The sequence below is a fragment of the Xylona heveae genome, assembly GCF_001619985.1.
Source record: "Xylona heveae TC161 unplaced genomic scaffold L228scaffold_15, whole genome shotgun sequence".
Taxonomy (NCBI): domain Eukaryota; kingdom Fungi; phylum Ascomycota; class Xylonomycetes; order Xylonales; family Xylonaceae; genus Xylona; species Xylona heveae.
The window spans coordinates 45,602-68,533 of record NW_017264207.1 but is presented as its reverse complement, the minus strand read 5'-3'; the positions used below and the strand labels follow the sequence as shown (position 1 = coordinate 68,533).

Here is a 22,932-nt window from a genome sequence, read left to right as displayed (position 1 = left end):
GCAGTTGTGCGAAGAATCCGTTGCCCACAAATGCCCGAACAGCTCGATGTGATACGTGTGCCGTAAATTTCATTAAACGTATTCCATTAGCAGGATTTGGAGGGGTATTTGGCTCTGCCTAGGCCCACTGCGAAAGGAACAGTTCTACGATAACTGCTATCTCGGGCCGGCCCGAAATGCAGCGTTGGTCTGATCGGGGCTCACTAGGTGAGCGCCGGATTGCGTTGTGGCTTAGGGGTAACTACCTTAGGGAGTGAGTGAACTGCGGCGCTGGCGGCTACTGCCACTAGCTGCGTACATGTTATACCGTACGGCTAGGCTGCACCTCATTCTCAAGATATTCCAATTTCTTATCTTCATCTCCCCAGACTGCATACTTGAGGATTGCTACGCAGCAATTAGAACGCAATTAAGAAATTTTTCTTTATTGTTTAGAGCTAGCGATGACTTGCGGTGGAGCTACGGCCGAAATTCATCAAATGCTGAAAGACATCCAGCTGACTAGACTCTCTAACAACAACTGCGCGAGAATAACAGAAAAATGAACAACTCGAAGAAATTTAATCGAGTGTTGGCACGATATGAGTCCAATCTATCAATTCGAACATGGCTCGAATCTCCCTCAAGATGGGGGTGATAGATGGACTCATTGCGTGGGAGCTGCCGGTTTTCACAGGTTTACCAGGCTTCGGCACTTGCACCGCCCTGGTCCCAGTTACCTTGAGGAGCAGCAGGCGGACTCTCCCATCCGGCGGGGGCAGGACCAGAGTCTCCGACATCAATCTCATCGTTCGCGGGTTCAGTAGGGGCTGTAGGACAACGTTTGATGGTGTGACCCACTATAGCACTGTTAGAATTGAAAACGCTCGGCCCTCTTATAGACACTCACTCTCGCCGCAATTGTTGCACTGGACCTTGCTCCAATCTTTGGGTTCAGGGCAATCTCTAGAGAAGTGGCCCACTGAATCTCCTTAGCTTTGGGATACCGTTTTGCTATAAAACAGCAACTCACTCTGATCACAATTACGACACTGGACGGTATCAGGATTTCTAGGCTTATCGCAGTCCCTGGCCATATGACCCTCCTCACTGAGACGATTAGCGGCTGCGAACACTCTGATCTGGTGGGCAATACTAACCCGCAATTTCGGCAAGCCCTGCTTCCTCTCTCGGGTTTCTGAGGGCAGTCACGGGCGAAGTGACCCACTAGCAGGATATCAGAGACTACATAGCCTTGGTCTGCTCTCTCGCCGGACAGCACTTACTTTCATTACAATTCTTGCATTCGACTCCCTCAGCGGAACGTGGCTCAGGACACTCAGCGGCATTATGACCAGGTTGCCTAATTCCATGTCAGCCTGCAACTCAATGCCTTGGTCAGGGTTTGGCTTCTTACTTGCAGTTGCGGCAGGCAAATTGATCGACTCGCTCCTGAGGACAATCGCGCACTCTGTGTCCCTCTTCGTGACAGTTAGCACACTTTACGATGGGTCTCTCCGAGGCAGGCTTTTCTTCTTTGCAAAATTTCGAGACGTGGCCGGCTTCTACAGAAAGACTATTAGCATCGATTCCTTTTTCTGATAGGATCAACACATACCGCGACACCGGTCACAGATTGGAACCAGGCGATCGACCACAATACCGGCGTCCAGAAGCCGTTCCTTGTTTTCCTCAGGAGTGGGTGGCCACCCTTCAGCGGCAGCCTTGCGACGGACTTTAGGGCTCAGATACAACCCGACTTCGTATTTGCAGCCTAATTTGCCCTGCAGATCCATGATGGTCTGACTATCATTGATGGATTTCTCCTAGTGTTCATGTATTAAAGGCTTTTTCCGGTAACAGGGCGGGAAATTTCGGCAAGACTCACACGCGCAATCAAGTAAGTAGCAAAATGATGGTCACGGAACGCCTGCTCAATCTCCGCATACGATGAGAGGGGGACCGCTTTGTAATAAACCCGGAGCGCCTGTATCGCAAAAAGTCTGAGCTACATTTTCATGATTTCAAGGTGCCTTATACTTACATCACGGACATCATCTAAATCGCCGGTGGCATCAGCTTCCTGGAGTCCCTTCCAAGACTCCTCGGGCGACTTTGTTTCGATGCCGGTATAATCAAGGAAACGATTATTCTTGCAATCGATCGTCTTATGACCTGACATAGATAACTTGTCGTTAGCTTTGTCTGGGCGTCTTGGCAGCTCTGCATGTCCGGGCTTCCAAACCTTCTTGACGACAGTTCTTGCACTGGTCAGCCGGTTTATCAGGGCATTCAGAGGCAGGGTGTCCTTCTTTCTCGCAAATACGACAGGTTCCTTTGAAGACCCTCGGATTCGGGCAATCGGCTTTATTATGGCTGTTGACGTAAGTCTTTGACTCTAGCTATGCATCTTTATTTTCACTCACCCGGTTTCGCCGCAGTTGAAACATTCGCCGCTAAGCTTACGAGGTTCGGGGCATTCGCGAGCAAAATGACCGGATTGACCGCAGCTAGGGTACCAAGCGTCAATAGAGTGGTAGCTGTCGTCTTTGAGCAAGATTTTACTCACTTACGGCAGCCCTCACCGTCTCCACCACTGGCCTCAAAGCCATCTGCATGTTTCGAGCGGCTTTCGGGGTCTTGCTCGAAGTTGCCATCGTTGTCGTTATTCCATTTGCCTCCTGATCCAGAGTTATCTCCTTTCCAGGCGTCTTCAGCGCCGCTTCCCCAGTTATTTGAGGGGTCTGCCCCTAAAAGCCGGTGGCACATCAGTATTCTTGGTATGATTGAACAAGACCTACTTGCCATGAGGTTGCACAGGTGCTAGAGACGTACCCGAGTCGTCCCAAGACATGTTCTTGGTTTCAATCTTCTCAATAATGCTTTTGATTGTCACTGAACAGCAGTCAGTAAAAGCTACCCCCGAAATCCGATCTCTTCAGCTTCGAGACTTGGGAAAGGTCTTGAAAAAAGAACGTCATCCAAATATGAGCCATGGATTGCACGAATGGGACAAGGAGAAGCAGCGGAGAAGCAGTGGAGAAATCTATGGATGGCACCGGCGGGGGAAGAGCTCGCACGTACCAGATGTTATCGGCTCAAGCTCTTAGGGTCAAGAGCTTCCCGAAATAGAGCTACAGAGAGAGGGTGACCATCAGTGATACTCTTCTGAGCCAGGGTTATACAGCCTGGGGGATAATGAAGAACACCGCTTCACTGAGTAACAGCTTCTCCTATGACTTCCTTGGGGAAATTGGTTGAATTGGCCCAAGTTCAGCCCAGATTAAGCGGGAGAGATACAGAGTCAAGTGATTTCTTAAAAAGATGACGACAAGGCCAGTAGCGCTGCAGAAAAGAAACTACTTACCTTGCGTGTTCCACTTGAGGGTCGTGATGACTTTCGTTTGTGGAAGAAACAACTAGCAGTCGGTAGAATGTTTGAAGGTAAGTGGGATTTAGGCGAGGAGAAAAAAAGGCAAAACTCATAAAATCACCTAGGATCATGCCAGCGGGACAAAGCCCTTAGGATTGTTTCTCTGGCGGGGTGGGCGACTAAGCAAGAGTGCGTTTGGTCCGCAAGGCAGTCTCCGCAGTGCATCAGAGAAACTGATGGAAAACGCCGCGTCTCAGCCGTACCAGTGGAAAGGCATCATATTTCTACGCATCTTGCAAACTTAATATACGGTAGGATCGGGGACCTTCCGGGGGACAGGCCCTTTCATGTCTGCCAAAGGCTGCTTGCTTGCGATGTAAGATCGTATGACTTCCTCAAGGACTTCCTCACCAGCAAAGAAGCGGGATCTGCTTCCTTTACTTATATGCTTCAAAGCACACGCCACCGGTGAGTATCGTATTACACAAACGTGACTGACACAGCGTTGCCGCATAGTCGCTTTCCGATTCCGAGTTTGTTGAGATACCGTTTCAGAATGTCGCAAATCGAGAGTACAATACTGTTAGCTCGTATTGTAGAAGAGAAGCTTGTAAATTTTTGCTTGTTCATACCATGGACTTCAATAGCTTTCATATATGTGACTCTAAACCACCGTAGTTACCTATTAACCACAATTTCTTTTGTAAAGGGTCAATTTCTCTGGGTAGAAGCAGTTTTCACACAGTACCTAGGACTACGCAAGCATAAAAATTGAGGGTAAAGGATTGGAAATCATGATCCATCTCTCAACTATAACGGAATCATGTTCAAATGTAATGTCGAATGCCGTTCCTGCATTAATTGCCCGGGAACCCTGACGTTGGTTTTGTGCTAAACTCGGGAAAGGCCCGTGCAGCCGAGACACTAAGCATTTCACCCGCCTCGACCGAGCACCATGACGCTAGTAAATAACGGGTAGCCATATGGCAAAGCCTTCCTGAGGAATCATATATATTCAGTAGTAACAATGAAGGCCATTAGTAACAGATTTTATTACGTAGAACCTATATTGAAAATGAAAATGAAACACAGGATAAAGTTATAAAGGAAAAAGGAGCAAAGGTATTAGAATAGGGCCGAAGCTCGTGTTCTGGTACCGCTCCTTCTCGGCCCCCTAGGAAGGGAGCAACCTTGGAGGAGAATCAGCTCAATTCCAACGGTCTAAGCTTTGTACAGCTCTTGTCGCTTTTTCTCGAATGCTTCAAACACGTCCTTAGCAGGTCCAACAGGGATCTGTTCCTTTCCTGCAGCCAAGCCCGCATAGGTCTCTTCGACGAACTGATCAATCGGCATACCCATCTGCCTTCCGTTTTCAATGTCGGGCTGGTGCTCCTTGTCATGCAATTCCGCTACATTATCTGTTAGCCAAAATAAACTCCCAAAGCCATCCACGTCGACGAGTTATGCTGTACGTACTTTGCACAGCCGGTGGGAAAACCTCTATCACCTTTATAGGGGATGATTGTATCTGCTTGCGCAATGCCATGATAAATTGATGGAGGGCTGCTTTGGTGGCGCAATAGTTTGGGCACCTAGTTAGTGGCACAAGTGCCAGGCTCGAGGTGGTAAAAATCAATCCAGACTCCGATTTCTTCGATTGGAGGAAGGGAAGGATTGCCTTTACGAAATGGATATAAGACAGGTAGTTTGTCAGAAATTCGAGTTCAACGAGTCCAAGATCGACGCTTTCCGGCTTAGAGAAGTCGAATCCGCGCTGAATTCCGGAATTGAGGAAGACGCAATCTATGTCAGGGTGGTCTTTGGTCACGCTACATTCCATTAAGCTACAAGATTCCTGTTGATGGTGAATTTAAGAAGTAACTTACCTTGCGACAAATGATGGTATGCTGTCCAACTTGGTGATATCAAAGGTCCTGCCTTCCGATTTGTTCTTGCCATGTTTTTCGACAAACACGTCCAGTCTTTCCTTCCTTCTGCCGGTAACAATCAGAAAGGAGCCTTCGCTAATGAAACGCTCCGCCAATGCTTCTCCAATGCCCGACGTCGCACCCAGCACAAGGACTTTCTTATACGAAAATGGCATTTTCGCGCTGTGATTGCAGAATTGAGTTGTATCAGTCAAAAAGGCAGATTAGAAGTAATCTAGATGTGATTTGTGCTGTGTTATAAGCACCCGGGCGGAGTTACCCCGGATTTAAAATCCCGACTATTGAATGATGACGACAGACGATTTCGCATTCCGCTGACCTCATAATTAACTATTACTCTGTACCTGCTTGCGAAGCAAAGGTACCAGATAATTGATCAGAAGTTGTAAATAATTGTCGAAATAATTTGTTGAAGTTCGAGCTTTATTTATTATCATCTAATTTTATTTTATTTTATTTTTTTCTCGCCCCCCCCCTTTTTTTTTTTTGAAAGACAAGGTTATCGATGTTTCTTTGCAATTCTTCGATAACCAGGAAAACGTAACCTGCAATCAGATTCTTGGCAGGTCAAATTAAAAGCCCATTGCAAATGTTACAATTCAATCCTCAACTTAAAACTTGTTATCGTTTCAGTACCTGCAATATACTACGACTTAAGGCAGGATCTTTCACCTCTGTGGGATATTAACCACTTTTAGGTGGCCACGCACAGGCTTCATGATACTGCTTCACGATACTGCTTCGATACCTTTGCAGGAGCAATCGAGTCTATATAGAAAGAATCATTGGATAAAAAGATGCCCGCTAATCCAGAAGACACAAATTAAGAACGCAGCCTAAACGCAGTCCCACATATACAAAGATTTCAGACTCAGCTTTAGAAAATCGAATTGACAATGTCACCTCCCAGAGTAGCGCCAGCACCGAAAATAGCCGCATTACCTACACCGAGGATTAGCCACAAGTTATGCACATTAGTGCGGTTGTCACCCACCAAGTTTCTTGCCAAATTTCTTCCCTGCGTCCTCAAACTTGCCGTGCTTGTTCGGATTGTTGGGATCAGAGGGCGTCGAGCCGCTCTGGCTAACTTCAAGCGGCATGTTCCCATATCCACTTGAGACAGGAGCCGGAGGAAGCGGAGCCTTTTCCTCGATAATTCTGACATACGTCCGAGGAAAGATACCCTCCTGCCCGGTCCTCTCATTCCGACCCTTCCACCAATCCGGGTTCACATACTCCTGAATCCCAATCCGATCATTGGGAATAAATGCCAAATCGCCAGCATCAGTAGGGTTATATTGGTAAAGAGCTGTAGCAATGGAGAGCACAGGAGGCCCGGCAGACGGAGGGGGCGCGTAAGCTGGAGGCGGGACTGCAGCCGGCGATGGCGATGGCGGAGGATAACCGTTTTGCTTCTCGTTCAGCGACGTATTAGCTAGTGCAGCGACCGGAGGCTGGGGCGCAGAAATCGAGGGTGTCCGGGTGGGCTGCTCTATGGACGTGCCAGAAGCCGTGGCCCGAGTTTGCAGAGGACTTGGGAGCTGAGATAAGATAGAGGAGAGCGTTTGAGAGGTGATTATGCCCGAATCCGCCAAGAACTCGAGCTCCTGAAGATTGAGAGTTAGGACATCAGCATGACAAAGTAGGAGAAGCTTTTGATCAAACGAACGGTTTGAATCGTTCTTAGAGTCCGATTTGTCACGGCCTTAGCCAATTCCTCGTGCGCGGACATCGTCGCGACTGATCCAAAAGACGACGGTCGACTGAGCGGCAGGATTGAGGTACGAAACCAGCAAATTAACACGAAATAATGGGGCTCAAATGTGGCGGGATTTGAACGATGCGGAGTGGAATCAGTTGAGCGAGCAACTTAAATATGAGGCTGTGCAATCGTCGGCTTGGCGGCATCGATGGATTTCACAAAGCTAGACTTCTCACATCGAGCTACTTCATTATTCTGTTATATTAAATTTGGTCGAAAATATATTTATACTACCTGATATCATGATACCTATTTATTTATGTATTTAATGTTAAAATCCAGTGGTTCCAGTACTACGACTTTTCGTGTCTTTTGTTTGGTTATACGAGGCGCATAAGCTCGCGCCACTTCAAGTCCATTTTAACTGCCTAAGGCATCCCGCGGGGAAGCGAGCTTGACGTTATCGATCCGTCAAGTCTTCACGACATTTCTGACAACACTTTGAGACTGGGTAAGCGGTCAAGCCAATATTTCAGAAGCATCTAAGACCTCCCTCCACAGATGGAGCCATACCTACTTCAAAACGTCTTTTAAATCATTCTTTGACGAATAGGGTCGCATTTCTTTTTCATCATGTTTTGCAGAGCGTTTGCGCAATCAACGAGCAGAAGGGCGGCGATAGCTCCGACATTGCGCCAACCCGGAGCTACGCTGGGACACTTGCGACCTCTTTACACGCCCAATCGAACATCGAGGCCTTTTACAACCGGTGCAGGTGCACGAGAGCTATATAGAAACCATCCTTTCTCAGTTTCTATGGCCGCATTTTTGTATGCCTTGTTCAATTATCCGCCCACTTACGGTGCAATGCTAAATTTTTTTATATAGTATACTTTCAGGGGCTGGCTTTCTTGCGTACTCCAATTATATATACAAGACTTACATCATTGGCGCATTTCACAATTTTCCGGAACCTGTAGCACAGAAGCTGCGAAAGGCAATATATTACACGAATATCTCGCTCAGTCCAAGAGATGCGGTTAAATACTACCGCCAAGCGCTTGCGACGGCCGACGAACTTGGAATGGATCCATTCAGCGATGAAATTCTCGGGGTGAAGATCCAGCTTGCGGCGCTATTCGAGAAGATTGAACACTACCGAAAAGCGATCGATGTTTTGGAGATTGTGAGACGAGATTGTCTGCGTTGGATTGATGAGCTAGGCGGAAAGGATGGAAATGAGGGCAAGCGAACAAGAGTATTAGGAAAGACAGTTGGCATCAACGTGAAGCTCGGCGAACTCTATTCCAATGAGCACGTTCGTGATAGAGAGGCCGCCGAAGAACGGCTGACCTGGGCGGTGGAAACCGTGCTACGCGAGAAAAGCCGTAGGGTTGCAGAAGGCGTGAAGCCTGGCGAGGGTGACTGGATGACGGACGAGGAGATCGGTGGCGCACTGGAAAGTGAGTTGTATGAATGGAACGATGGAGGCGTGCTATGGCTAATAGATAATCCCAAGCATTGGGCCACTACTATGAAGAGCGAAATGATCATTACCTTGCAGCTCCGCTCTTTCTGCACGCGCTGACTTTGATACCTGCTTCAAATTGCCATACGGTAGTTCTGAGTAAGCTTGGGCTCTAACTCTCGCCGCAACCCGTCATAGGCTGATTGAAGCAGTGAACAACCTGGCCATCTCACTCGCACAGCAAACTCCTCCTGCAGCATCAGGAACGGCGCCAGCATCGCGATCAACGCTCATCAAATCGGCAAAATCATGGGCCGAAAAGGCACAAGCCATTGCTGCTGACATCAAGCCCCCGGAGAGGAACGAGGAATGTGACATTGGCTGCGCAGTTGCGCTTCATAATTTGGGCGAATTTGCGGAGATGGATGGCAAGATCAGCGAAGCCCGACGGAAATATTCTGAAGCCAGGAGCCTCGCAAAGGCAATAGGATTTGAGGAGGGCATCATAAATGCAAATGACGGGATCAAGAGACTTTCCAAAAAGCAATAGTTACATAGACACCTAACAATTCGGCATGGTTGAGTAGAATGGCGTAAAAGGGAAAGTTGGACTAAAAGAAATAATTTTTGATATACAAAGCCGACGTTTTGGCTTATTCCGCACATGTCTACGGCACAATCCATTTCGTGGACGTTGAATATCCTGTCCCAAGCTCAATCGCCTTAGAGCAAAGTAATGGTACGTACATCGTAAACAAGCACCAACCCATCCTTCTCCAATGTCCCCAAACAACCTAGACCATTTATGCTCTGGACATAACACCCCAGGCACGGATGAGGTTGTCAGTGTAACCAGCGAAGAGAGTCTGGCCATCAGCGGACCAGGCCAAGCTGACACACTCGGGCTCCCGGCTCTTCTTGCCGACGGAGACGTACTCGGGCTTGAGCTCGTCGACCTTGCTCTTCTTCTCAAGGTCGAAGATGATGATGCTGCTGGCAGTAGCAGCGCAGAGCCAGTAGCGGTTGGGAGAGAAGACGAGGGCGTGGATCTCGTCACCAGCGTTGAGAGAGTAAAGGTGCTTGGACTCGTTAAGGTCCCAGAGCATGGTGGTGCCGTCCTTGCCACCAGAGGCGCAGAGGGAGCCGTCGGGGGAAATGGTGACGGTGTTAATATAACCGGTGTGACCAATGTGGTCAGTCTGGATGCGGCAAGAGGCAAGCTCCCAAACCTATTTCAAACGCGTTAGAAACGCTTTCAAGCAAAAGATAACGAAGCGGAAAAGGATTCGAAAGAATATCATCAGTGCGATAGGTGATTGGTTGTCTCATGGCCCGAAGGCTCTGAAGTAGCAAATACTTTAAGGTTGCATAGCATCCTTTGATAAAAAGAAATTCGATTGGGGGACTGGGGATTGTCAATTTCGAACCTACCTTGACGAGCTTGTCCCAGCCAGAGGAGACAATGACGGGGTTCTGGGGGTTGGGGCTGAATCTCACGCAGGAGACCCAGTCGGTGTGGCCCTTGTCGGTGATGGTGAACTTGCAGTCACCGAGGGTGTTCCAGAGCTTGATTGTCCGGTCACGGGAGCCAGAGACGATCTGACGGTTGTCTGCAGAGAAGGAAACGGACAGAACGTCGTTGGTGTGGCCGACAAAGCGGCGGGTGGTCTGGCCAGTGGAAAGCTCCCAGAGGCGGAGAGTCTTGTCCCACGAGGCAGACAGAGCGTAGGCACCGTCAGATGAGATGACCTGTGTTTGCCGTCAGCCTCCTCCAAATCCCGTTCCAAATCTCAAATTTTCTTGGTAGCGTACGCAGTCAGAGACGATGTGAGAGTGACCCTTGAGGCTTCTCTTGGGGTAACCGTAGGAAGTCTCGTCGCGGGTGAGGTTCCAGATGATCAAAGTCTTGTCACGGCTAGCGGACAGGAGCATGTTGGGGCTATCGTCGCATCAGCATCCCATCCATTTCAACAAAACCAGTGATTGCCAACATACTTCTCCATGGAAGTAGCCAGGCTGGTAACCCAGCCGCTGTGGCCCTCAAGGGTGCCTCTCAAAACCAACTGCTCGGCCATCTTGTGCGATCAGGGACGCAGGAGTCGTAGGAGACGGGTATTTAATCTGCCGTGAAGCGTTTAGTCTTGGTCCCTCGATTGAAAATTGCGCGCCTGGAAACCTACTTGCGACTGCGTCGTCTGGGAGCGTAATCCTCGATCGTCGTAGGCAATTGAGATAGAACATCCGCTTGGAAAACCCTAAGGGAACGAGACGTTGTGCGCGCTAAGAGAATTAAGCGAGCCTGTGACCGGCAGTCTCCGTGCCCGCCCCTACCTCTTTTGGGAAACTTGGACTTCGCTATCCCAGCCAAGAGTACTTAAGGTAGGTACCTTATGTAGAGAGGTCGTGGACAATCGAGCGTGATACTGTCTTGTGAATGGTGTCATCCTGTAGGACTGAGCTTGTCAATCTTCTTACATTTGGACTATACTATTAGTATTTCTTTTTTTGTTAGCTGTTTTACGCTCGGAAAGCTGTGTACTTACATTGTCCATTACATTTTCCTGGAACAGGATGAATGTATCGTTGGCTTCGAAAGCAGTGGCATCGATTTCAAGGGATATACAACTAAGAATATCGTACCCAGTAACTGGAAACAGGGAGAAATCTTCTCATCTTTCTATTTTTCACCCTGGTAAAGGAAGCGGACAAAACTTGTAAATTCCCGAATATGACATGCCGGTTTTCCGAAATCTTGTCAGCGGCGTCTCCGGGCAGAGTTTCTGTAAAGTTGAACCGTCTTTTATAAAGGAAGGTGAATTGCTCTTCTTATTGAACCCAGAATAAGGAATAACTTAAGGTAAGAGGTATTTAAATCCACTTAAGGAAAGATGCGGAAATGCATCAGGGCCAAAACAACATCTAGTTGCGATACAAAGAGTCGACGTAAACAATACCCAGGGTAGCAGATGGAATACGGCCTTGCGAAGCTAATTCGGTCGGATCTGATACATTGTCACAATTCGAGAGTGTTCCCGCAGATTAAAGTGTAACTGAAGAGTTTCCGGTATTATTGACGAGCTATATGGACAGAAGTGGTGGAAACCGGATATCTCGACGCCTCCAAGCCGCATTCTCTACAATTCATTGCCGACCGCCGCAAAAGTCATATTTCTCAACTTCTAAGACTGAGCCGATGCTCTCTGGTCCTCCAACTTGGCGTAGAACAAATCACGCTGACGGGTGGCAGGAACGTGGTAGCCTATTCATCTATGAGCAATTGCGCTCCTGTGTATCAGAAGGGATGTTGGCTCGTGCTGAGCTCAAATAATAATTTACATACCGTACCAGTAGAGGTAGGCAAAGGAGGTACCAAGACCTAGTAAGTTGTTTATCAGCAACTGTATCGAACTGGTGATAATCGCGCAACAATGGAAACCGAGAGTTGATGATAGTTCTGCGGATGATGACCGGCGACAAACTGCGTTGATCGACGAGGGCTTGCATTACTCACCGAAAGCAATGCTAAGGTCAAGGACAAGGCCCCGGCGGAGCATCTGAAGACATAGAGCGTTAGCAATCTTGCATCTTAGATCATTCACTATTTCGAGATCCACATGACTGTGCAACACAATTGAAAGCGCAAAGTCAGGGACGAGTGAGAACATACACCAGTGATTGGCTGAACGGGCATTTTGAAGGAGTTCAAATGTTCTCTTGATGACAATTGAGGACGGAGGCGGAGGGATACAGGCGGTTCTGACGCGATGGAGTTGGATTTGAGTGATCTGGGAATTGCCGGACTAGGAGGAGCAACCTCGGAGGTGCAAGCTGCACTCGGAACTAAGCTCACCTAGGAATGATAAGCGAGCTTTGGAGTAGCATCACCATCAGCGCATCTAGATGTTACTTGTGGACATACCTAGGCATATCATCACCGAGTCCGCAGCCTTCTCCTCTGATCGCCTGTGTTTATTAGCGTTGCGGGGCAAATGGACGTCGAGAAAAAGACTGAAGTGATTCCATTGAAAAGGTCCTCATCGGAAGCGCAGAATGAAGATTTCGGTGATAGCACCAAGCGACGGCGGTATTTTCATCACCACACCATTCAACACAAGCAAACGCAGCCTGCCGACGCCGCTGCGGTCCCTCAAGATGAGAGCGTCATAGATGCACTCCTCACTAGATCTATCGGAGTTGTTTTAGAGACAGTGGGGTTTGCCGGTGCTGATTCAGTCGCAATCGAGAGCTTCCGCCTAGAAGTCGATGAATGTAAGCTACAATAATCTTCGCTATTCCCACCGACAGCTTGTTCATTTATTGTAGATATTCAGGGATTTCTCTCAAGCGTCACTCAATCTATGCTCTCCTGCCGCCGAGCTCAGCCCATTCCGCAAGATTTCGAACATGCTCTCCGAAAGCATAATATTCTGCCCTCGTTTCTAATAGCTCACCTAGACCCGCCGGTATCAACAGAGGTATCGCAGCCAAATCTCAGTGTTCTTCCACCTGTGCAACAACCAGATATTCTTCCACCAACACTATTCGGAGAAGAGTTAGATGGTGCGGTGGACAAATCACTACGATCGTATATTCCGTCCCACTTCCCGCCTTTTCCTAGCAAACATACATATAATTCTACACCAGCGTTCACCGATAGAGAAAAGGATGCTCGGAGAATCCGGGAGCGAGCTACTGAGGAAGGAAGACTGGGCGAAGAGGCATTGCGACGTTTGGTGGGAGCATCCAAAGGTGGCGCGCCGAAAACGACTCACGACCGTATTTCAAGCGCGAGGCATAAAAGACATAAGGATCGAGAAGATATGTGGAGAAAGACCCTTGATTTGCTGGCGAACAACAATAATGGCGCCGCAAAAAGCTTAGATGAGTCAGGCATGAATATGGGAGCTTGGGGCGCAGAAAATTCGAGTGATTCTTTCATTGACAGGCCGCCTTTAACCGCAGATCAAGATATTGTTGTTAATTCAGAACGCAGCTATTGGCGAAAAGCTGTTGCGCCGGCTAAATCGGACTCGACAAATGATTCGAGCAGCCTTTCTCAATCTTCAAGGACAAAACAACCGGCATAATATGGCGTTTATGCTTTTTTCAAAGATACCATGAGTTGGCAGTCCGTCGGAATTTTCTGGAAATCACACTGCAATGGCGTTTTGGTGTTCTTGGGGGCCAAGAGCCGATTGAAAGATACTCTTGTGAATTATGGATGATGAATAAAATAGATACCAATACAATTTGTCCTGCAAAATTTTGAACAAGCTTGCGCCTTAACACCGGAAAGATCAACCCAAATCTGAAAAGTGCTACTCATGAAATCATTTAAGCATACCAGCTTCTTCTATTGCTGTTGTTTCCACCATGACGTTACCAGCGCACCTTAAATTTCATATACATTAGTATTGGCGCATACTCTCACAAGTTAAATGGTGGCTCTGATCGGGTGCGAGCCACGTGCTTACTTACTGCCGAAACAACCTGATAAGAGGCTCACACAAAATCTTTGCATCAGGTGTGTCATCTTTGTCAACTCTGCATGAATATTGGACGAGCTCTTTGAGTGGACATTGCTCGAGAGCAATCGGCTCCTTTCGCCTTCGTCCATTGGGCAGTGCCTGAATTTGCTCCGGGATCTGCCAGGCTGGAAAAGAAACGACCGGCGGTGGCATGACAGACTAGCGCTGTAAAGATCGCGAAAGGAAAATGGAACCAAAATTAATATTCAAAATTGACAAAATTGACTTTCCGATATGACTGCGAAAGCGCTTGGTAAGAGCTTGCTCTCTGAAGTAGAGGAGGATGGATTGGATGATGTGAGTTTCTGCGGATTCCTCGCCCACTCGCAAGGTTAAAGCATCGCACTAACGAGGAAGCGCGAAGCTGTTGCATTTGGTCAGTGGGAAAGCATTTCCACCAACAAATATCCCATCTTGTTTCAATATTCCAGAACTTGATAATCTGCTTAGAATTTCTCAATTGGCTGCATTGGCTGCAGAAAAAGCTCCGCAAGCCCAATATGCGTCTCCGCAAGCCAAAGTCGGAGATGCCATATCAAGGCGCAGCCTCAACCCACTTGTCTTGGAAATCTCAGATACAGCACCCTGCTCAGGCAAGACGCATTTTCTTTATTATTTAACTGCTATATCATTGCTTCCAGTCAATTTCCAAGGTTTATTCATCAATGGGAAGGATGGCATTGTGGTGGTCCTAGACACCGATAGACAATTTAGCGTCCGAAGATTATCACAGGTCATGCATCATTACGTGCACCAGAGATTGTCCGCCTCTGACGTCCAAGCCCAACAGACCTGTCATCTTGATATAGATAGTATGGTCAAATCTTCATTGTCGCATCTGCATCTATTCCGACCGCAATCCTCTGCCTCTCTCCTTGCCACAGTTGGAAGTCTTCCAAATTACCTCTTCGACTTGACGGCTCATTTTTCATCAGGCAAAGCTTTACAAACTGTTCTTTTGGACAGTGTTAGTGCCTTTTATTGGCAAGACCGGATGCGAGTTGAAAGGACGGCTGAAGTGGAGAAACAGAATGAGAGCACTGCAAAAAGTTTTCGAAACCTGATGGATGGATTGTATAGTTTACAACAGCAATTCAGATGTATAATTGTTGCGACAAATTGGGGTCTCATTCCGAATTATTCCAAATCGAGGCCACTAACATTTCATCCTCATCTACCGCACATTTGGAATAGATTTTGCAACCTTCGACTCATTGTAAGCAGACCAAGAGCAGAGAGGCTCATGCCTACAATGAGTGCGGAGGAAGCTCGACAATTAGGTCATTCTACCACCGACCAAAAGAACATCATGTTCATTGTCCGCATTGATACGTCCGACCGCGATCCGACGAAAGGAAAAATCGCAGAGCTTCTCCGACAAAATCGGATTTCAGACAGCTTTAGGTTCTGGGTGAACGAAGAAGGAGTCTGGATCGACGGTTAGGAAATGGTATTTCGGACGTTGAAAAGCTGCAGCATGAAGCGCTCTGTGCATCGAGAAGGAGCAAATGAGATCCTTGAATTGTCAGTGTGCTGGAGGTAACAAACGCGCCAATCTTGTAAAGAGCTTACCCAGAAGTTATTGAGATTGTCAAATCGACAGTCCCGCGTCTCATCGTATAGCACGGATGTTATACCTTCAGCGCAAGCTGGAAGAACATCGCATGCTTCATTATCGCCGACATAAATAACCTCTGCTGCCAGAATGTGGTACTTGTAAAGAAATGAAGGAGAATAGATCATCAATTTTGGACTTTCCAACCTCGTTCGTTGTTACGAGGATGTCAATATAAGGCCGCAGTCCAAGCTCGTGAATCGTCAATTCCTGAGCGTCTTGTGGATCTTCTGTCACAACAATGATCTTTTGCCAATACTCTTGAGCCGTGTATTTGGGGTACTTAGTGTCTGTACTTAATTGTTGTTTGCTGGCTCTGGCATACGTCGATGCTTGTCGAAATACCAATAACGCCGAGCGAAGTAGACGCAGCCAAAGACGAGAAAGAAGCCGAACGAGATGAGGTAGTTGGACCACCAGTGTTCAGTATGAATTTATGAGGCTAACGAGAAAAAGAAAAGCAGTGAGTGTCGGAAGAATTATCCTTTGATAAGCTTCATTTCTCTATCCTCAGTCTTTTACACATGTCAATTCATGGCAAAAGAGAAAGATAGTGAAGACACTTTGATGTCAGGAGGTAAAAGAAGAGAGTCACCCACAGACGCTGGTGTTGTGCGCATTGTTTCATTGTCTGTTGTTGGAAGTGTGCTCCATTGTGCCTGTGTTAATGCTCTGCCCCTCTGAACCGGGGCGTCCTTCTGCTAAAGTATCTCTAAAAAGCCGGACGAAAGCTGCGTGGTGTCTCTGTCGCGACCAAACGAAGCCAGGAATTCGTTTTTTTCTCGGATACACTTGCGGAGCCCATGACCTCGTATGACCAATTTACCTGCAAAGGCTGTTGCTCTATCTTCCGTCCATTGACATTCCTCAAGTGCAAAGAGGCAGAGGAAGTCTCTAACAGTAGCATTGGTTGAATTGCCTGGAGGGATTCGAAATCCCTTTCTGCTGCCCATCGTGAACAGTATTTAAGTTAGTATCACATGTAGCAGGAGGCCGGCAGGAAAACAGTGGAATGGCAGAAAAGACTAAAAAGACAACGCTATGGGAAGCGACCTGTCTTGCACAGCAATGGGGAAATATCCACGAATAAGACGACTGAAATCACCCGTACAACACAACACTAAGCAGAGGAGAAGACACAGGGGGCCGCGCGATAATGAGAACGAACTTTTGAGACACAGGAAATGGGATCTTACGGTTGAAGTCACGAAGATCTTGTCCACAACGCCATAAAGGCGGTCCCACAGTAAAGCCCACAAAATAGTTAGGGAAGACAGATTGGATTCAAAGCTAACGGGTAGCTACGAAACGGTTATATACTAAGCTAAGCGAAACCGGGAAACCATTGGTGGTTTTCCCACGGAGGGAATAATCACCATCACACTGTGGACGGCAGGGAGGTAATGTCGAGGAAGAGCGTAAATTAGTAGTGAATGGGCAATGGTTCTAAAATTGAAGAACTAGAGTATTAAACAGGGGGCGAGAAGGCTAATACAACGCCAAAATGGTGTCAATGTACAGTACAATGACTTTATAGTAGTCGATTCAAGTAGGTTGTTTGTATTATTTTGCTTTTTCTTCAGATAATTTCACCCTTTTAGTAGGTAGTGTACTCGAGCAAAATCTCAACAGAGTGTGCTATATAAACGCGTTCCTGGCCATTCTCGAACAATCTGTGTTTCTAGAAAAAGTGAAATTCAAATACCAGAGTCATGTTTATGTCATTGTCATATTAAGCTGAGGAACACTCTTTTCAACTAATCTTATGGTGACCGGATCATCTCTTTCTGTAGAGATACTAGCATCTTGTTTGGTCATGTGATCGCTTTCAATATTTCTAGCACTATTTGTCCACTTGCCTATGAATAAATATATTCCAAGGAAATCAATTGTGGGTAATCAAACAATTTGTGAATGTATAAATGGATGTGGAGATGACAATATTGCCTGACTGTACTTTGTACAGTTGCCTATTTGATCGGTCGGCACACTATAGTCAGAAGCACAATGCGGGGGTATAAACTAGCTCCAAGTAACATCTCCAAGATTTATTGCCAACAGATCTACTTACCTGGGTAGAATAATGAAGGCACAAATTGAGTTGAAAAAAAAAAAAAAAAAAATTTAATCGATCTACCAATCTAAAATTAGTATATGAAAAGTTTAATGACCATCCGTTTATTTATTTATTGAACTTCCAAATCTATATATATGTCAATATAAGAAGGGCGACACTCACCTCTGCGCTTGCTTGCCTCGAACGATTTTGTCCAGGGGTCATTTTCAGCCTTACGCCTCGTGCGGATTACTAGCATTGTGGGCTCTTCAATCGTTCAGCCAAGAAATCCGGCATCATCATTATACATCTCAGTTTCGGCAATTTTGTCATCGGATCGAGTTGGACTTTGCTTGGCGAGAGAATATTACTCAGGGGCGTTGGGGCCTCCAGAGACACTCATACGCATAAAACCTTCCGCGGACCCCAAATGCGTTTCGCGAAAAAGGTCGCCGCACAATGTTCCCAATTCCCCCACTTCAAGATCTACCACAATTGAGACCTAAACAGGCTCTGTTGCTCTTGGATTTACAAAATGATTTTCTCTCACCGAATGGTGCTATGGCAGTCAAAGCTCCGCTCGGCTTGTTGCCCCGCCTTGTAGAATTGGTCCGCACCTTCCGCAATGCGGGGCATCTCGTCTGGACGCGGACAGAATTCGAACATGAACGACCACTGGGAATCATATCAGATATCTACGAGCATACCCAAATAGATCCATATGACAGCGATAGTGCTTCTAGTGTCTCTTCGGCTGAAGACATCACTTCATGTACGAATCACGATAGCAATGATGCATTCCTTTCCAAGGGACGAATACAAGACTGCTGTCTCCCCGGTACCGCGGGAGCAGAGTTCCACCCTTCTCTGCTTCCACATATTGACAGTGCCAGTGATACTCTGATGAAAAAGTCGCACTACTCTGCTTTTGAGAGTTCTCCACTATTGTTCCATCTCAGAAGCAAACTCATTAATGATCTCTTTATTTGCGGCTCCCTGTCAAATATCTCCGTGTACGCAACCGCCTTGGACGCGGCTCGGCATGGCTTTTCCATTACACTGATTGAAGACTGTCTGGGATACCGTTGTCAACATCGTCATAAAATGGCCTTGCATCAGTTAGAGGAGATATGTGGCGTGGAATATCTGACCTCGGCTGAATTTCTCCGTCAGTTCAGGAGCCAGAACCCCAATGATGGGAGAGGAGCACGTTCTGAGGTCCCAAGGCCACGCAACTCAGAAGAATTGGAATTGGCACGTGCTTTCGAGGAGACCACGTTGGAGGATCAAACTGCTGAGACCTCTAAGACCTCCGAGAACCTTCGCAACCCTACCAATAGCAAGAATGCTCGAACACTGGATGCATCAAAAAGTGTCAAAGAAAAACAGGATGATCAGCAGCCTAAGGGAAGAGGCAGGATACCAGTTCCGCGGACCCCTCATACTGGTGGCGGTCCAAGCAACGGAAAAGCTTCCATATCGAATGTCTCGAGGAAATTGACGCTGCCTTTGACTGTCCAGCGCCCGAGATCCGATGAGAAGTTGAATGATACCCTTCAGCAACTTCAAAGGCCATTTAAAACACCTCAGAGTACTAGACAGGATCGCTCTGGGACTGAAGAAGAGAATTGCATTGGTGAAGGCGATTCTGAAATATTGCGAGACTTTTTGCCTGCGGAGGTATTAGATGGTGCGTTTGATAGCATCAAATCCGAAGTCAAATGGCAGACAATGCAGCACCGTGGTGGCGAAGTACCCCGTCTTGTTGCGGTCCAGGGAATGGTGCGGGATGATGGGTTTGTTCCCATTTACCGCCATCCTGCGGACACTCAACCTGGTCTTTCACCATTTTCTCCGACAATTGCCCGCATAAAAGATGAGGTGGAGGGAAAAATTGGACATGAGGTGAACCATGTGCTTATCCAACTTTACCGTCGTGGACAAGACAATATTTCTGAGCATTCAGACAAAACCATGGACATAGCTCGAGAATCGAAAATTGTGAATGTAAGTCTCGGAGCTCAGCGGACAATGGTGTTGCGGACCAAAAAGGGCACAACGGATGGCCAATTCCGCCAAACGCCACCAGATCAGAACCCTCCTTCTCGAAAGATTCAAAGAGTCATTCTCCCTCACAACTCGATGTTTGTTCTAGGGGCAATGACGAATATGCGATGGTTGCATGGTATCCGCCCGGACAAACGGGAGACGTTTCTCAAGTCTGATGCAGAAAAAGCATTTGGGGGCGAAAGGATATCGTTGACATTTCGAAAGATAAGCACGTTTACTGATACAAATCTGCAAGTAATATGGGGACAAGGCGCGCGTGGTAAAACAAAGGAGGAGGCAGAGCCGGTCAGCGTGGGAGGAACGACGGAAGCGGAAGAAATGATTATCGCTTTTGGAAAGGAGAACCACCAAAGCGAGTTCGATTGGGATCAGAATTATGGAAAAGGCTTCAACGTGCTCGATGTAGTTGATGTATCCTCCATCAGTTGAGACACGCTCGCATTGTTTGAGATTTCAACACGTGTATCCAGCGATAATGGAGCTAGTTATATCTTTAAGGGAAAAGATAGAGCCCTGGCATTTAACGGACGCTGTCAATAGCGAGCCGATGGTGTGCGACTTAACTGTCGATCTTGTCTGTGCACAGTCACAACAGATGACGTCGGTAGTCCAGTCTCTAATCCCACCCTCTTAAGTCCAAACGGGCCGAAGTTAAATCTCTTATCAAAACATTATCACTCCACATCATTCGGCATCCAGAATTTTGCATATCGCGAGTGTTTTGATGGGGATTGCCTTGCTCTCTTTAGTCCCTGCGTAATGACATCGGTGCCACAATCCAAGCAAAACCAATGGAAAGCCCGATCGCAAAGCATATCATCGTCATTCCAGTCGGCGGTAGGCTCATGGAAGTTCAGCGCCCTTGCCGCGGAGGCCGCAGAGTTAATCCGAAAGGATTTGGAGCGTGAATCCATTCTCGATCATGAGAATGAAGTTCGCGATGAAGAGGAAGAAGAAGAAACAATCAACGACTCTGCGGTGAATGATGACCTGGAGCCGTCATCGAGCTATTTGGATTCTGAGCATGCATTAACCGCTGGGGCGTATCATCCCCCAAGTCTAGTCTCTGGGGGGCCCCGCGCTCTCTTCATTCCCACAGGATCATTGCCTGCGCTTTCAAGTGCCTTAACAGCATCAGAGCAGGAGGACATTACGAATGAGGAGCGAGTCTTGCTCCGAGATAATAATATCATCCCAGGAAAACGCCCGGCCGAGGAAGAGGGAGCTGCAGGCAAAGCACTTTCCCTCTTCACACGACCGCTCGATTATCTTAAGAAGGGGGTTGCTCCAGCAGTTCACGAGGAGCACGCGGGCCGGATAACTGAAAGGAGTCGGTTGCTAGGTACCTCTGAGCAGCAACAATACACAAAGGATTCTCCAGAGCATATCAGCCGAAAATGGGAGGAGGCCGTCTCAGCGGGTCTAATCCAGACCACCTGGCAACGAGAGACAAAAGTCATCGTAAAATATTCGCGCTCATTGATCGCAACATTCGTGCTGCAATATTCGCTCACTGCTGCTAGCATTTTGGTAGTCGGACATTTGGGCAAAAATGAGCTGGGCGCGGCAAGCTTGGCCATCACGGTCACCAATGTGACAGGATATGCTATTTACCAGGGCCTTTCGACTTCTTTGGATACTTTGTGCGCACAAGCTTATGGATCTGGTAAGCGCACCTTGGTCGGCCTGCAGTTGCAGCGAATGCTTCTTTTTCTCTGGGCTTTGACTATTCCTATTGCCGTTGTGTGGCTCTGCGGAACTTTTATTTTGCAGGCTATCATTCCGGATAAGGAAGTCGCACGACTTGCTGGATATTATTTGAAGGTTGTTCTTGCCGGCGCTCCGGGGTATGCAGCTTTTGAAGCGGGGAAAAGATTCATGCAAGCTCAAGGACTCTTCTCTGCCACATTTTACGTCCTCCTGATCGGGGCACCGCTCAATATCCTTCTGAGCTGGCTGCTTGTATGGGTAAGTCTGATCATGCGCGTTACTAAAGGTCTTGGATCTTGAAATTAATCTTGAGAATAGGAACTCGGTTTAGGTTTTGTTGGTTCACCGATAGCTGTCGCCGTGACGCAATGTTTACTACCCATTGGGCTTTTTCTCTATGTGAGATTTGTGCGCGGGATGGAGTGCTGGGGTGGGTGGGACAGAAGAGCATGGCAGAATTGGCGTCCAATGATAAAGCTAGCCATCCCAGGCCTCGCTATGGTTCTCGCCGAGTTCTTGGCATTCGGACTTCTCACGCTTTCTTCAAGCTGGATCTCAGCCACTCATTTAGCCGCGCAGTCCATCTTGAACACCGTCGTCACCATTACTTGGCAAATACCATTTCCCATCTCAGTTGTTGTATCAACGAGGATTGCCAATCTTATTGGAGCTGCGCTTCCTGACGCCGCCAAGGTGACCCGGAGAGTAGCACTCTCGGCGGCTTTGCTAGTGGGAGGGCTGAATTCCATCCTTCTGGGCACGTTGTCGCATTACATTCCTTGGTTGTTCACTGCTGATCCAGATGTCGCCCTGCTGGTGACAAAGGTCTTGCCCGTTTGCGCCGCGTATCAAATTTTTGATGCCCTGACGGCAAGTTGCAATGGGATTCTGCGTGGGCTAGGCAAGCAGAAGATTGGCGGCTGGGTCTGCCTTTTCTGCTACTATGTGGTAAGGCTATTTCTTCCTTTTTCCTCGATCTGTATTCAAGAAGTCGTGATATTCATATAACAGACAGATTGGAATACCCATCTCGTTCGGTACTGGGTTCGGTCTACACTGGTTCCTTTACGGCTTTTGGGCGGGTCCAGCTATCGCTCTTGCACTGTAAGTCACCCATGGACATGATGGATTGAGCACAAGAGACGCTGAAACCGCAATAGTGTGGCTGCTTTGGAAGGTATCTTTCTCTTCCGGACTGATTGGGACGTAGCGGTAAGTGAAGCGCAGAACCGGAATGAGCTCGATTGATTTTGAACCAATTCAAACTTCATTTTATGCGGCGCAAGCGGCCCCAAGATTTGGCGCATTTATTACGGAGTAGAGGACGGGGGCTTTGCACCAAAGTCTGTTCATTCTTGGCCGACGCCTTCTACTAGACGGTTTGCAATTTTTAGCGATCTCGGCAGCTATGACGTCGTTTATTCTGCATAGTGTTTATGAAAAGAGCTTTTAGAAATACAAGACCGTGCTTTCATCTCGTGC

At 47.5% G+C, this 22,932-nt stretch overlaps 10 protein-coding genes across 10 annotated transcripts; 5 read left to right on the top strand and 5 right to left on the bottom strand.

The window, feature by feature from the left end:
* Positions 1 to 379: 379 nt before the first annotated feature.
* On the bottom strand, positions 380 to 2,833 carry L228DRAFT_264072 (hypothetical protein; the record flags this gene model as incomplete). Its single annotated transcript, XM_018334544.1, has 11 exons — positions 380 to 839; positions 890 to 975; positions 1,013 to 1,177; positions 1,266 to 1,342; positions 1,397 to 1,544; positions 1,598 to 1,805; positions 1,868 to 1,966; positions 2,024 to 2,355; positions 2,406 to 2,519; positions 2,553 to 2,729; positions 2,815 to 2,833. The coding sequence occupies 11 exons, from the start codon at positions 2,831 to 2,833 to the stop codon at positions 561 to 563; spliced, it is 1,704 nt and encodes a 567-aa protein (XP_018184500.1). The 3' UTR covers positions 380 to 560.
* A 1,655-nt stretch (positions 2,834 to 4,488) lies between these two features.
* On the bottom strand, positions 4,489 to 5,526 carry L228DRAFT_286181 (NAD(P)-binding protein). The gene is made up of 3 exons (XM_018336423.1): positions 5,239 to 5,526; positions 4,829 to 5,181; positions 4,489 to 4,761 (listed from the first exon to the last, which is right to left on the bottom strand). The coding sequence occupies exons 1-3, from the start codon at positions 5,454 to 5,456 to the stop codon at positions 4,574 to 4,576; spliced, it is 759 nt and encodes a 252-aa protein (XP_018184499.1). The 5' UTR covers positions 5,457 to 5,526; the 3' UTR covers positions 4,489 to 4,573.
* A 241-nt stretch (positions 5,527 to 5,767) lies between these two features.
* On the bottom strand, positions 5,768 to 7,135 carry L228DRAFT_251472 (SH3-domain-containing protein). The gene is made up of 3 exons (XM_018333565.1): positions 6,971 to 7,135; positions 6,296 to 6,908; positions 5,768 to 6,243 (listed from the first exon to the last, which is right to left on the bottom strand). Exons 1-3 carry the CDS (start codon positions 7,031 to 7,033, stop codon positions 6,179 to 6,181), a joined length of 741 nt encoding a protein of 246 aa, XP_018184498.1. The 5' UTR covers positions 7,034 to 7,135; the 3' UTR covers positions 5,768 to 6,178.
* A 321-nt stretch (positions 7,136 to 7,456) lies between these two features.
* L228DRAFT_251470 (hypothetical protein) lies at positions 7,457 to 9,086 on the top strand. The gene is made up of 4 exons (XM_018333564.1): positions 7,457 to 7,833; positions 7,892 to 8,466; positions 8,523 to 8,630; positions 8,684 to 9,086. Exons 1-4 carry the CDS (start codon positions 7,637 to 7,639, stop codon positions 9,019 to 9,021), a joined length of 1,218 nt encoding a protein of 405 aa, XP_018184497.1. The 5' UTR covers positions 7,457 to 7,636; the 3' UTR covers positions 9,022 to 9,086.
* A 188-nt stretch (positions 9,087 to 9,274) lies between these two features.
* Positions 9,275 to 10,546, bottom strand: L228DRAFT_241983 (cross-pathway control WD-repeat-containing protein; the record flags this gene model as incomplete). The annotated part of the gene is made up of 4 exons (XM_018331374.1): positions 9,275 to 9,700; positions 9,903 to 10,220; positions 10,284 to 10,410; positions 10,467 to 10,546. 4 exons carry the CDS (start codon positions 10,544 to 10,546, stop codon positions 9,275 to 9,277), a joined length of 951 nt encoding a protein of 316 aa, XP_018184496.1.
* A 1,104-nt stretch (positions 10,547 to 11,650) lies between these two features.
* Positions 11,651 to 12,162, bottom strand: L228DRAFT_271574 (cytochrome-c oxidase, subunit VIIa; the record flags this gene model as incomplete). Its single annotated transcript, XM_018335549.1, has 4 exons — positions 11,651 to 11,730; positions 11,812 to 11,847; positions 11,983 to 12,025; positions 12,139 to 12,162. 4 exons carry the CDS (start codon positions 12,160 to 12,162, stop codon positions 11,651 to 11,653), a joined length of 183 nt encoding a protein of 60 aa, XP_018184495.1.
* A 235-nt stretch (positions 12,163 to 12,397) lies between these two features.
* On the top strand, positions 12,398 to 13,751 carry L228DRAFT_251468 (hypothetical protein). Its single transcript, XM_018333563.1, has 2 exons — positions 12,398 to 12,740; positions 12,795 to 13,751. Exons 1-2 carry the CDS (start codon positions 12,461 to 12,463, stop codon positions 13,556 to 13,558), a joined length of 1,044 nt encoding a protein of 347 aa, XP_018184494.1. The 5' UTR covers positions 12,398 to 12,460; the 3' UTR covers positions 13,559 to 13,751.
* A 482-nt stretch (positions 13,752 to 14,233) lies between these two features.
* On the top strand, positions 14,234 to 15,443 carry L228DRAFT_271572 (hypothetical protein; the record flags this gene model as incomplete). The annotated part of the gene is made up of 2 exons (XM_018335548.1): positions 14,234 to 14,296; positions 14,364 to 15,443. 2 exons carry the CDS (start codon positions 14,234 to 14,236, stop codon positions 15,441 to 15,443), a joined length of 1,143 nt encoding a protein of 380 aa, XP_018184493.1.
* A 3,859-nt stretch (positions 15,444 to 19,302) lies between these two features.
* Positions 19,303 to 20,169, top strand: L228DRAFT_215545 (hypothetical protein; the record flags this gene model as incomplete). Its single annotated transcript, XM_018330087.1, has 1 exon — positions 19,303 to 20,169. A coding segment is annotated over one exon (867 nt), but the record flags the coding sequence as incomplete, so codon positions are not given.
* Positions 20,170 to 20,334: 165 nt separating this feature from the next.
* Positions 20,335 to 22,854, top strand: L228DRAFT_51033 (MATE efflux family protein). The gene is made up of 4 exons (XM_018336660.1): positions 20,335 to 21,708; positions 21,769 to 22,398; positions 22,466 to 22,554; positions 22,611 to 22,854. Exons 1-4 carry the CDS (start codon positions 20,500 to 20,502, stop codon positions 22,696 to 22,698), a joined length of 2,016 nt encoding a protein of 671 aa, XP_018184491.1. The 5' UTR covers positions 20,335 to 20,499; the 3' UTR covers positions 22,699 to 22,854.
* Positions 22,855 to 22,932: the final 78 nt, after the last annotated feature.

Bases quoted from the DNA above. Each gene is read 5' to 3' on its own strand.
- L228DRAFT_286181 (XM_018336423.1), bottom strand. From the start codon at position 5,456: ATGCCATTTTCGTATAAGAAAGTCCTTGTGCTGGGTGCGACGTCGGGC. The intron at 5,182-5,238 runs GTAAGTTACTTC...AATGGAATGTAG, and splicing joins ATACCATCATTTGTCGCAAG to CGTGACCAAAGACCACCCTG. The intron at 4,762-4,828 runs GTACGTACAGCA...CAGATAATGTAG, and splicing joins TTTCCCACCGGCTGTGCAAA to CGGAATTGCATGACAAGGAG.
- L228DRAFT_251472 (XM_018333565.1), bottom strand. From the start codon at position 7,033: ATGTCCGCGCACGAGGAATTGGCTAAGGCCGTGACAAATCGGACTCTA. The intron at 6,909-6,970 runs GTTCGTTTGATC...CTCAATCTTCAG, and splicing joins CTCTAAGAACGATTCAAACC to GAGCTCGAGTTCTTGGCGGA. The intron at 6,244-6,295 runs GTGGGTGACAAC...TCCTCGGTGTAG, and splicing joins GAAATTTGGCAAGAAACTTG to GTAATGCGGCTATTTTCGGT.
- L228DRAFT_251470 (XM_018333564.1), top strand. From the start codon at position 7,637: ATGTTTTGCAGAGCGTTTGCGCAATCAACGAGCAGAAGGGCGGCGATA. The intron at 7,834-7,891 runs GTATGCCTTGTT...TTTTTTATATAG, and splicing joins GTTTCTATGGCCGCATTTTT to TATACTTTCAGGGGCTGGCT. The intron at 8,467-8,522 runs GTGAGTTGTATG...GATAATCCCAAG, and splicing joins GATCGGTGGCGCACTGGAAA to CATTGGGCCACTACTATGAA.
- L228DRAFT_251468 (XM_018333563.1), top strand. From the start codon at position 12,461: ATGGACGTCGAGAAAAAGACTGAAGTGATTCCATTGAAAAGGTCCTCA. The intron at 12,741-12,794 runs GTAAGCTACAAT...CATTTATTGTAG, and splicing joins CCGCCTAGAAGTCGATGAAT to ATATTCAGGGATTTCTCTCA.
- L228DRAFT_51033 (XM_018336660.1), top strand. From the start codon at position 20,500: ATGACATCGGTGCCACAATCCAAGCAAAACCAATGGAAAGCCCGATCG. The intron at 22,399-22,465 runs GTAAGGCTATTT...TATAACAGACAG, and splicing joins GCCTTTTCTGCTACTATGTG to ATTGGAATACCCATCTCGTT. The intron at 22,555-22,610 runs GTAAGTCACCCA...AAACCGCAATAG, and splicing joins CCAGCTATCGCTCTTGCACT to TGTGGCTGCTTTGGAAGGTA.